At 34.0% G+C, this 13,124-nt stretch overlaps 1 protein-coding gene across 1 annotated transcript; it reads right to left on the bottom strand.

Annotated features, from left to right (window-relative positions):
* Window positions 1–9,439: 9,439 nt before the first annotated feature.
* LOC108337326 (uncharacterized) lies at window positions 9,440–11,545 on the bottom strand. Its single transcript, XM_017573827.2, has 2 exons — window positions 10,762–11,545; window positions 9,440–10,290 (listed from the first exon to the last, which is right to left on the bottom strand). The coding sequence occupies exons 1-2, from the start codon at window positions 11,189–11,191 to the stop codon at window positions 9,770–9,772; spliced, it is 951 nt and encodes a 316-aa protein (XP_017429316.1). The 5' UTR covers window positions 11,192–11,545; the 3' UTR covers window positions 9,440–9,769.
* Window positions 11,546–13,124: the final 1,579 nt, after the last annotated feature.

Below are 13,124 nucleotides of genomic sequence, written 5' to 3'. Positions count from 1 at the left end.
TTGGACTACACAATAGAATATAATGATACTCTGTATCAATTAGCAGATATCTTTACAAAAGCTCTGCCTAAAGATAGATTCTATGAACTTAGAAGAGAGCTAGGAGTGTTAGACATGTCTTAAATTTAAGATTTTTGAAATTTTAGCATTTTTCGTAAACTTAGCGTTTTTAATCGATTATCATAAGAGCATATTCGATTATTCTTGGATTTTGAGAAAGTCTCTAATCGCAGACAATCCATTATCCCATGGAATAATCGATTATCCTGACTCAAACCCAAAACTGGGTATTCAAGAACAAATAATCGATTATCTTCATCAGTAATCGATTATCATACAATTTCTGGAAAATGACTTTTGAACAGATAATCGATTATAACTTACAATAATCGATTATCACGTGGCCAGTTTCAGAAAAAGAGTCGTTGCAGCGAATTCTAACGGCCATAAAACGGCTAAAATTGGCTAGTTTCTCGATTTCTCTTATAAATAGCCTCCTATAATCGATTAATGGTCACTTCTTTGCACCCAAACCACTGCTCAAACACAATATGCACCAAATTTCTTCCTTTTTTCCACTTATCCCATCTTTTTTCTCATGGCTGATTCAAGAAGACCACGTAGGAGGATTGTTGGTGCTTCATCATCTCGTTCTAGAAACATTCGCCTTGCTTCCATCGAAGGATGGATCTCGTATGAGGAAAAACATGTTGAGTACGTTCACTCTTGGCAAGAACGTCGGATAATGGTGGTAAAGTTCATACGCCTTGACTTTTACAGATTTTACGGCTTTCAATTTCCATATTTGTTCGACGCTCAAGGTCTTTCGCATCTCGTCGAACAAAAGGGATGTATATACCCTGATCTTATATGTGTCTTCTACTTCAATCTGCGTTATCGTGACGAAATCACCTCCACTAAAGTGAAAGGAGTTCCAATCATTTTGGATGATGACGTTTGGACGACTATTGCTCAACTAACAATCTGGGATGATGTTGTCAAAGTTCATCTTGGCGTCCCGGACTTCAATCGTCTCATTGCCTTTCAATCTTTTTTGTGACATCATGAACAACAAATCAACCGTCGGCAACTGCTTGTTGGTGGATTCAAGGTTGAAGAAAGGATGATCCACTACTTGATTGTATGGCTTCTCTGTCCTCGTGCCACTAACCATGCTCAATGTTCGAAGCAAGATCTTCTACTCTTGTATGGGATTTTAAATCACATACACATTGATTGGCCAGTGCTCATCTCTGACACCATGTTGAAGGTCCCTGGAATAATCGATTGTTCCTCAGAATAATCGATTATCACTTTTTGAAAATACCTATAACGGACTTAAATAATTGATTATCACTAACAATAATCGATTATCACTGGCAGTTGTAATATGACTTTTCACTTCATACCAGTTGTCTATATATAGTTGTTTTTAAAACCCTTAGAGGGTTAACTCTGAGCTTTTTGAGAATACAGTGTGATCTGAGGAAGTTCCAAAAAGCTAGTTCATTGCATTGCCTGGTCTCGTGAATAGGAGAAGCTCGTGCTTTGTGGGTCAAAGGTCGGAGCGGTTCTCTTTGAGTTGGCAACGTTGTTGTTCTTCCAGTTCGTTGGTTGAAGGAAGATTGTTTCTGCACTGTTCCGGTTCGTTGGTCGAAGGAAAGTGTAGATTGATCGCTTTTGGTTCTTTGGTCGAAGGAAGCACCCTTCTGGTTCGTTCATCTGTTTCATTCACTCTATTGTAAATCTGTGAAACTGATTTTAGTGAAAACGTTAATCACTTTTTATAGTGATTAACAACTGGACGTAGAATCTTTTGATTCGAACCAGGATAAAAATTGTGTGCTGAATTTTTCTGCTCCCTACACTCTTTACATTTTCCGCACATTAACTCTTCGATAAATTTTCTCTAAGAAAACTAATTTTATAAAAACGGACCATCTTAACTTAAGTTGTGACCGAACACGCTTTCCGCTTACTTTATTCCGCTGCGCGACTCTACGATACGGATTGTTCTGATACCGACAATTTTTCTTCTTAATTGTTTAGAAATAGGCTAGTTTTAGGATTTTTCTTTAATTTTGTATTTAGTTAAAAATAGATTTTTAGGTGCATTTTTAGTATTTTTGTAAATAAGTAGAAAAATAATTTTCTTCTTTTGAAATTCTTCTAATAAAAATTTGTTTTTTTTAATTAGGTTTAATGTTTCTTTAATTGTAAAATTTACCTTTCTTTTGTTTCAATTGCTGATTTTTTTTTTAATTGGATTTTAAATTTCATATTGGACCATGTTTTGGGTTGTTGCCGCCATCATGGGATTAATTGAAAAGCACATTCTGGGTCGCTACATTTGAGATTAAGTTGTTGTTTTGCTGCAATTAAAACTAGCCTGCACTGAAAAGAATTCGGCCACTACATGGGCTAACTCCAACTAAGTGGAGTGTAGCGTTTTAGCATTGTTGATGCCTCAGGGGGTCATAGCTCGAGACATTCAATTGGAGTAGAAGCTGCTTTTGGGGCTAGGGCTTGACGCATTAGAGAGAGTGAGAGAAAGAGAGCTCCATGGCTCAAGTGTATTACCTGCCTAGAGAAGATGATGCCAAGCTCGCGATCCGGCTCGGAAAAGAAGAACTGACCGAGAAGCGAAGAGGTTAAATTTGATCGAAGGGCTTGAGGAGGAGAGCAAACGGAGACCGTCCGATGGGGAGAAGCTTAAAGCGTCGAAGGTTCTCGACTTATCTTCCCTTTCCCTTTTTCTCTCTTTCATTTTTTTTCTTTCTTCTTCGACCCTATAAAAGGGCATGTACATAGATACACTTACAGATACACAGTTTTACATTTTTTTAGCTTAGGTTTACGCTTTCCATAGAGTAGGTTTTTGTTTCTCTAAGCTTTTGGAGCGAACACTCACGGTGGTGACAGCCCGTGGTGGCTCCGATTGCGCGTTTCGTTCGTTATTCTCTATTATAATTCTCCTTTCTCGTTAATAAAATGTTCTTTTTCTTTGATGTGTTTTTTGTTTTGTGTGCTTTATGATTTTGTTGTTTTGAATTTTTTTTCTTCAATGTTTCCGTATTCTTGTGAGATTATGTGATTATGTTTCTTGTTCTTCATTGAAAATGATTTGGACTCTGTGACTCCACATAGTTGAAATTCGTTAGGGAATTACATGACTCCATAGTGAGCATGACTTATCGAGATGTCTTCTCGAGTTTGGAGATGAGTCCAATGAAAGAAAAATATTGTAGTTCATATTGTTGCTTCTTTTATTTGGTTTTAATTATGATTTTATATGTTTTAGAGTATATTGTAGGTTTTATTTGCATTTAGAGTATATTTCATATCTGATGTTGATTAGGAGCATGAATTGGATTTAGATTCATTATGATTTTGATGAACTAAGTGATAATCATTGACTTTTAAGTTCTGGAAATGAACTTTAAGACCCTGTGATGCACTTATCTTAACAGGATGTCTTCCTGATGTATGATTAACCACTCTGTGCATTGATTCTACATGAATTTGATTCTAGTTTTTTATTCTAACCCATTTTCCTTACTCTGATTCTTTAACTTTGGTTTTGTTATATGCATAAACTCTTCTTTCTCTTTAAATGTTATTTGTTTTCATTAAATTCCATATTCAGTTGCTTCCAATTTTTCTTGTATTATTAATTCATAATATTCATATGTTAGAGTAGCTATTGTTTTGATTTGTATGCTTAGTTAGATTCAATCTTTTTATTACTTTAGTGTAGGTTTTATTTCTTTGCATTTTCTTTCTTTATTTTCTTATTATTTTTAAATAGATTTCAATTGCTTTATTTATTTCTTTTAATTTCATTGTTTCTTTTTTAATGTCCCCACATTGCATTAATAGTTTAGATAATAAATAGTAAATAAATAGTAAATAAATAACAAGATTTTAACTTTACACTTTGAACTTAATCTTTGGATTGATTCCTGGTCAGCCCTTTACTACATTAGGGGGACAAGATTTGTTGACTTTTTTGTGCGACCAAAAAGCCTTTCAACAAGCATCAAAGATTTGCGCTCTCTCAAATTTTGTCTTGGTTTTGAGGTTGCTCGATCACAATAGGCCCTTGTGCTAAATCAAAGAAATTATTCTTTGGAAATCTTGGCAGAATTTAGTCTCATTGGTTGCAAACCTACTACTTCTCCTTCGAATCCCACTATTAAGCTTAGAGATGATGAGGGTAATCTTGTTTCAGATCCCAATGCTTACAGAAGATTGATTGGTAAGCTGTAGTACTTAAATAATACTCGCCCAGACATTTCCTTTGTTGTTTAGCAAGATAGCCAATCCACAACAATCTCATCTCCATGTTGCTTTCCGGATTTTGAAATACCTCAAAGGTGTTCCAGGTCTCGGTTTATTTTATCCTTCTTCCAATTCTCACAGAATTCAAGTTTTTTTTTATTCCGATTGGGCTACTTGTTCCTTCACTCGCAAATCCATCATGGGCTATTGTGTTTTTTATGGTCACTGTCTTATTTCCTGGAAATCCTAGAGACAATCCATCGTTTCTAGAAGCTCTACTAAACCTGAATATAGAGCTTTGACTTTTGTTGCCTGTGAACTGCAATGGTTAAAGTATATTGCTAATGACTTGTGCCTTCAAATTCCACTTCCCTTTCTCACTTTTTGTGATAATCAATCTACAATTCAGCTGGCTAAGAATCCATCCTTTCATGAACGAACCAAGCACATTGAAGTGGATTGTCTAAGATTCTTGATGGCCTCATTGTCATTTCACATGTTCCTTCCAAGCATCAATTGACAGATATGTTAATTAAGTCACTTTATCTTGAACCCTTTAATGATAATTTGTCCAAGATGGACTTGCTGAACATTCACCATCCATCTTGAGGGAGGGTGTGAGAAAAAGACATGTTTTCTGTTTATTATCACAACTGACATTATTCCCTTTTCCCCACTGGATATTTTATTTGTTGTTTTATGGTTAGTTTGTTAGGATAGTTATTTTACCTTTCTAGAATCATCTCTTGTATTTTACATTGCTGTATAAATTACACATCACACCGTATTTTACTGGTGGGTATGAATAATGAGAAAGGAGAAATTTTGAAACCATAATGACCTCTGCTTTCTCTATCAGTTTGTCCAAAAAGTGGAGTTCTTTGGTTAGCAGAACCTACAAAATTGATATCATGAGAAGCTTGAAAAAATTTCTATTTTGATAGAAAATCTCACTACATGAGGATTAAACATACCTAAAATTTGAGGTTAACTTGAATAAATTCTGTGTTTTTCTCTTTCTTGTTTACAGACATTCAAGTATTAAAACATTTTTAAAACACATCAATATAACCTCTTCTTTTAGCCATATAATTATAAACCTAAAAAAATATTTCACTTAAATTAGATAATAAAACACTAAGAGCTTTATTTTGTTATTCAACTTTTTATTTCTATCTAACATTGGACTTTTAACTTATTAGTGGATTTTCAAATATAAAGACTCTTTAAATTAAGTTTCTTTTTTAATATCGCAATTTTAATCTTTTAATATAGGGATTATAATATTTTAAAAAATAAATAAAAGATTAAATTTTTAGATGAACTTGATTTAGATAAATACTTTAAGTTTTATCTAAATACTAATAATTTCGATATTTAGTGGTTGAATAAAAATGTATATATAATTTAACTTAAACCCGTTTAGTATAATTAGTTCATTATTTTTTAGAACTTGAGATGTCTTTGGATCTAAAGATTAATTAATCTGAAAACCGATATTTGTGTAATAAGGATTGAATATCTTCCACGATAGTTTGTCATAAGCATAGCTCAAACTTGAAATTAAACTCGGAGCCATGTATTCATGATTTTTGACACACCATTTTAGTTAAAAAAAATTATTCATTTTTTGTTCATTGCTCTTAGTTTTTAAAAAATATTTTTTACTCAAAATTTTATAATTTTAGATTATCATATAACTAATTCATAGTGCATTTCATAAAAGAATTAATTTTAAATTAGTCTAGACGGTAAAGATTGAGAAAAGAAGTCAGCTTTGGGGAGTGAACATGTGGCATTAGAGGATAGGATGGAACATTATTAATAAAATAACTTATGTATAGGAACGTGGAATTCAAAGTTCTTCCTATTTCCTGAGCAACCAAACCTCACTCTTCAGACCTTTCTTCTTCTCTTGCCTCTGCCTTCTCTCTTCAATCTCTTTTCACTAAGCCATCGGATTGTTGATAGGGTGGTGTTCGAGTGTTCCCAGCGTAGAGGGCTCCGTTTTGAACCGATCACTTTCTTCCTTCTCACCGGTAAGTAGTTCTTCCTTTCTCCTCCGTTGCTTTGGAACCTAGGACATGCGACTCTATTGGTTGCATGTAACTAGAAACACTTTTCTTCAAATCTCTGTCAAATTCTAGCTCTAAGAGCTGTTTTCTACCACCAATGTGGTGGTTTGTAGGGTTTTGTTGGGTCCTTGCTGTGTGAGGTACTGTAGAGAAGCGTTCTTGTGAGTTGGGCATTTCAACTCTAAGGTAAGGGGAGCTAGTTGTTTATTTGAATATGTTTTATAAATGTGTATGCATGTTGAATGCTGAACTGGTGTGCTGTTTTGGACTGCATTTTTTGTTTCAAGCATATTGGACGTTATGGACTGAAACGTGTAGTTGATGAAACTGTAATGGCTTACTTGTGAATTGAATTGGATGAAACGTTATGGACCAAAACTTACATTCAGTTATTTACATATTTTACATTGAGAAAGTGGGATAGTGATTCTGAGCATATGAGGTCTAGAGTGTTTTTGGAGGGTTAGGACAGTTTAGATAGGTCCAACGTGGCTTGCTAGGAACATAAAACTGGTTTGGAACAGGTTAAAAATGGCAGAATTGGATTTGAGTCCCTAAGTTGAGGAAATTAGTGTTTTAAGAAGGGATTTGGGTCTTAATCACTTAATAATCACTAGAGGAATGTGTAAAATCAATTAGATAAGTTTAATTAGGTTTAAATCACCAATTAGAGGTCTTAGAAGTTGGGAAAGATTATTGGAAATGGTAAGAGGGTGTGAGTATGCATAATTATGCAGAACTAGCGTTCTACAGATTATGCAGACTCGTTATGCAAATGGTTTCGCATAGCGAGTCCCTGCAAAGGGGTGCTCTTTGCCAGGGTTATTCGCTATCCGAGCTGGTGCGCTTTGCGAATGACTAGAGAGTGCTAATCTCTGCCTGGTGGATTCGCCTAGCGAATCTTGTCGTTATGCGACTGGTGGTGACCTGGAGCCATTGTCATTTTAATTAGAAAAGCGAATAGGGCGCAAGGCGAGAAGGTTTGGGGGGTTGGTCTTTGTCTAGACTCTAGCCGTGCGACTTGGGTGCGTTATGCGATAGACCTAAAGTTTGTCACCTATGCGAAGTAATTCGCAAGGCGAGTGTGGTGCGCTATGCGAGCCACTTTGGTTTCGCCATGCGAGCACTGTGCGCTGTGCGAGAAGTCCTGAGTTTAGTTGTTTAATTTCCTTTGGTTTTATGATTAATTAAGTGGTTTGTTACACTGTTTGTGAAGCATGCTTTAATATCTATGACCTTATCTTATGGAGCTTAAGCATGTATGTTAATTCTAATTAAAAGTATATGAGTTGAAAAGGAAAGTGGTATGATCTCAAGGTTGCAAGTATAAGTTTCAAAGCTTAGAATCTCTTGATGAGATTCTTAGTTGTTTAGAATGAGAGTAGGAGCTCAGTCTTGGGGGTTATACTGAAACTCCAATGGTCGAGAGGATTGAACCATGTCGTGAGGAGTAGCAGGAGGTCTTAGTCTTGGGGGCTTCCAATATGCCTCAAGGCCCGGAACAGGCTAACCTCGTGAGTGTGGTAGGGTGAAACCCATTGGCAACGGCTTTGCAAAGCAGTAGAGGCCACCACGAGTGCACGACCCGCCATAGCTCGATTATCATTCTAAGTCCGGACGAGTCAAGTCTAGTATACAACATGTTAGGATGTATGATTTAGCTTGCTTTGATTGAAGATGAATCTAGTATGTTACATATTGTTATATTGTATGCTTTTCTTAGTTTACTAGCTCACCCTTTTGCTTGCTTCTGTGCATACTTGTGTGTGGTGTTTTCTTTTGCAATGATCATCCACTCGAATGTGAGTAGAGTTAGATGAGGTGTCTCTGGAGCAGGCATTGGAGGGAGATGACAGTGCTGCTTAGTGTAGTTAGGATGCATATCTACTTTCGTATATTTTGAAATACTCTTTGTACTTAAAGATTTAAATTTATAGCCATTTTGAATGACTGTAAGTTAAATACTTTATTTACATGTTCTGAACTGCTTTATAATATTATATCTGATGACGTCTATATTATATATACTTGCTATATAATGGGGATGTTACATAGACAACTATAATTTTTAAATGTAAATTATGGGTATTAATAATATTAACTATATTAATAGTATTTTATAAGTAGTAGATTAAAACAATGTTGTAATATGAACATTTCTATTTAATTTTTTAAATAATTTAACGGTTATAAGAAATTTTTAATGTAAAACTAGTGGAAAAAATATACTAACATCCAATCATAGATTTGTATTATGTGTGATAAATTATTAAATTTTTATATAATAATTATTTTAAAATCATCTCATTTCCATTTGGTTGATTATTGTTTCAAACATTAGCTTGTTAATATATTAGATTAGACTAGATTTTCATAAACTTTACCTTAAATTCTAGTTTTTTCAAAATACGCTCTTCGACGCATATTTTGGATGAAAAAAAAGAGAGAGAAACGATGACACACAAAAAATTATATAATAAATAAATTAAAATTTGGACAAATTTTTTTTTATATAGATTAATTTAGAAAATTGGAGAGTAATTAACTCCATTAATTAGGTGTTTTCTTTATTAAGCTTATTTAATTAATTAATTTTATTTATTCATCGAATTAAAAAATATATTTAGTAATTATTATATTTAAGATATATTGTAATAATTTTAACATATTTAAAGTATACAATACGTTTTAAAATTATAAAAGAATTATTTCATATATGTTCTATGACGTTTAAAATCAATGACCAAATATTAAGAATATAATGGCATAATCACACAGCACACTATTAAAAAAAAGTCAAGACAATTTGCCTTGATTTGCCATGAACAGAGAGAGAAGCAAATTCCTCTTAACCAGAGATATATCCAAGGGTTCACACAACACAATTTCTGGAGAGAGGATGAAGAATGTTTAGCAGAAGAAGATCTAGATTCATTTGAATTATCTTTTCCCAATAAAATCATCTTAATGATAAAGAATTTAATCTGGTTTGTATGTGATTTCAAGTTTAAACTTCACTATCATTGTTGCAGACAAAAAACTTTCTCCAACTTGCCAAGAAAACCAGGATCAGTAGAAAATCACGAGCAAGCAAACTTCATGTTACATAATAGGCATAAGGCTTTCTTCGAGCAAAAATCTTTGCCACTTTGTGTGTTTTCATCCCTGTATCCTTGTTTAGTCAATTGGATCTACAATACTGCCTCTGTTCATCTAATATATAACAAGACAAGGTATTGCAGACATTTTTTACTAGAAAGAGAGCACCATGAAACTAAACAAAAAGAGTAGACATAACACCTCTAAAAAAATTGATTTCAGATTCAGACAGAAGAAGAAAACTCTCATGGCATAATGGCCATAATGTGTGCAGCCCAATAGAATAATTACAGAAGCTGCTTAACTCTTGTTGATCAGAAAAGAGGGTCAGTGGCAATGGTAAGAGTGGGATCACCTAATTGTGACATGAAGTTATCACCAAACATTACAGCCCCAGCTGCCAATGCTCCTGCACCTGCCCCAATTGCAAATCCTGGAGGCCCTCTTGGCCTAGGACCTGCCCCAGATGATGATGATGATGATGATGGCATGTTAAAATAACTAGGTGCCATGCCACCATTACTTGGGAAAAAAGTGGGAGCATGATTGACCTTTGAGTGTGGTGGTGCAGGAGTTGTTCTGGGTGTTTGATAACTTGGTCCAGTAGCTGCAGGATAGCTTGGTCCACTCATATAAGGAGGATTAGTAGCGTAGTCTGCAGGAAATGGCACTGGATGTGTGTAGGGGACATTATTTTGGGTCTGTTTTCCTGTCCCATGGAAATGATGGATTGAAGCTTGAGGCTTTTTCTGTGGGTAGGCTTGTCCAAATCCACCCCCTGGGGTCAAGTGAGTATTATTGCCATAATCTAGCAGCACTACTCCTTCCCCATTACCTGCATAACAAACATAAAGCCTCAAATCACTCAAAGTTGCAAGCTTTTCCATCCAAACATGGAACCCTTTTTAGCATGCTGAATCAAAAGCTCACTCACCCTATAGAAAATAAATAAAAAGATAACATATATTTCAAGGTTGTGAGTCCTCATCTTAGATCTGATTTTCCACATTTGGAATGTTACCTTAAAAACCAATCTTCCAAATGTGACTTTGTTCTCTTAATGATAAAGACTCTAATAAAAAATAGCACAAAAAAATATTGCTTGGATCACTTTTCCAAACACTCTATTAACAACACACAAGAAACTGTTCTGTGGTTTAGATCACACAAATTTATGATTTCAACCAATCTCCACTGAACATGTTGTTAAGTTTTTCAATTTAACATAGAAGAGTTAATAAAACATAAAAACTAGTAGAAGATTATAGGCACATGATGACATCAAATAATTGCATAATAATAATACCTTGTGGGTGGAAAGTAGGGTCCTCCTTGTTCTCAGAAAGACGGATTGAAACATCAATGAAGCCACTTGGTTTGTTGGATTTCTTCTTTCTCAACTGGTAGCTTCCTACTTCTTCAGAGTTGTGGACCTGCTTGGCCAAAAACTCTCTGAGAACAACTGTTGCGGAGCCATGAAGCTTCTCAGTGAGGAACAAAGGATCTCTGCTATAAACCTCCAAGTGGAGTGCCAGATCTGGGTTGGAGGTATCAACCTGGATGGCAAACTTGGTCCTCCAAAGAGGGTTGGCATTCCCAGAAGCATCAACTTTGGTACAGTACTTGCTCTTAGGATCAACCCACCCAACTGCATACCACTGACGCTTCCAAAGTGAGGGTGAACCCCTCACACCACGAGCTGATATCAAGCACACTTCAATCCAGATTTTGGCCATGGGTAAAGACAAAACGGTGGTGGTTGTTCACGCAGGAAAAGAGATTAGATGAAGGGGTTTTGGTGAACAGTGTCAAAATCTCATTGTGGGGTGTGGAAAGGCCATTTTTTTTCTTACTGATAAGTGCATCACAGCCAGGCAGAATCTGGCAACATTTTTAAAATGCACTACAGTGTTGCATTGGGAAAAATGAAACCCTGATTGAATGCCCAGGAAAATTGGATAACTATGAATTTGTATTGTAGAAATGATTTAATTTGTTCTGGAAAAAGGTTTGACTAATATCCAAACTGATTTTAGTCACTTCGTGATGATTTCTGAATGTAGGCAATAATTTTCTTTGCCTGTGTGTGTTTATGAGTGATGGTATCTTCATATTGAAAGAAAATTCACTTGTAGAGGGGTCCAAGGATTACATATAAAAAGAGTGCAAGTAAAGTGTTTAAAAGTAATGATCTAAAAAGATGTACTATGATTACAAATAAACACATTCAAATAAGTGTGGAAGTTAAAAGAGAAGGATACTTTTTTTATTAAGCAAGCTTTAAATTAGATTCTTGTTATTTATAGGAATCTTATAAGTATACAATAAAAATAAATCAATATATATATTTATAAACTTTGTTTCTTTTTTATGAATAATTTGATAGGAAAATAAAAAGAAAAAAAAAACAATCACATCAAATTTAACCTTTTTTCTAATAATGGAATTGTGTTTGAGATACCATGTGCCAGCGGAAGACGGATTATGCGGTATAATTTTTAAATTTTTTAATAATAATTAAATTAGATAGTTTTTTAGTTTTTTATAAAGTATATATTTATTTATCATTTAATGTTAATAAATAATAAAACATAAAATTAAATAAAAATATTTTTAGCTATTCACTTATTTTACTCATTTCTCACTTTCATTTTTTTTTCTTTTTAAAATTAAACACAAACTCATTATTTAGATTATATTTATCATTTATTTTATTTCCTTCTTAAAGAAAATAATAATAATTTTGAGTCTCACTTGATGGTGAAATGTTTTCATATTTTTTCTTTAATCATTTGGTAAGTTTTTATTTATTGTGATTTGTCTTAAATCAGTTATTTAGTTATCTTTTGTCTTAATTGGGTTTTTAATTGTGAAAAATGATAAAATTGGATCTTATTGTAAAATTGGCTGAACGGTTAAATGTCAGCTAACATGACACAATGACGTGGTTTAATTCAAATACATGGCAAACTTAAGGCATTTTATGTGGAATAGTGATGTGGATTTTGATATTTTAAACATTAAAAAATTAGTAAAATTTAATTAAAATTAAATTGGGAATGTTTTTCGTGAATTTACATTTCACTAAATTAGGTTTCTATCATACAATTTAGGGTTTCTATCTTCGAAATTAGGGATTGATTGAGTGAAATTGGACATTCATCAGGTTTTAGCTTCTTCTTGTACCAGGTTGTAGGTTGTTTAGGTTTTAGCTTCTTGTACCAGGTTTTAGGTTCTTCTTGTACCAAGTTTTAGCTTCTTCCTCTTCTTGTTGTACTAGGTTTTAACTTCTTCATCTTCTTCTTGTACCAGGTTTTAGGATTTTGTTGTCGTTGATGTTCGTTTTATGTTTGAGTTATTCAAGTATGTTTATGGGTCATTCATGTTTGTCTTCCACATGTGATGGGTGTCAGAAGCAAAATCATAGTCTTTGTTATCTTGGTGATGGAGGATGGAGGAGTATCGATGTATCACCAATTTGTCATTATGGAGAGAAATCAGTATTGAGAACTGTGAAAGGAACTAAGAACTAAGGGAAACAATTTTGGGGTGGCCCTAAGTACAAGGTAAAATTCATGAAACCTATGCTATTTATTTTATTGTTCTAGAAAATGAAATATTTAGTCCTTGTGGTTGATGATACTTTTAAACATAATTGAAGTGAAGACA

The sequence above is a fragment of the Vigna angularis genome, chromosome 7 (assembly GCF_016808095.1).
Source record: "Vigna angularis cultivar LongXiaoDou No.4 chromosome 7, ASM1680809v1, whole genome shotgun sequence".
NCBI lineage: Eukaryota > Viridiplantae > Streptophyta > Magnoliopsida > Fabales > Fabaceae > Vigna > Vigna angularis.
This window is presented reverse-complemented; position numbering and strand designations above follow the sequence as displayed.

Excerpts from the sequence above, each read along its gene's own strand:
- LOC108337326 (XM_017573827.2), bottom strand. The coding sequence starts at position 11,191 with ATGGCCAAAATCTGGATTGAAGTGTGCTTGATATCAGCTCGTGGTGTG. Across the intron at positions 10,291-10,761 it reads CCCTACTTTCCACCCACAAG|GTAATGGGGAAGGAGTAGTG; the intron begins GTATTATTATTA and ends TTTGTTATGCAG.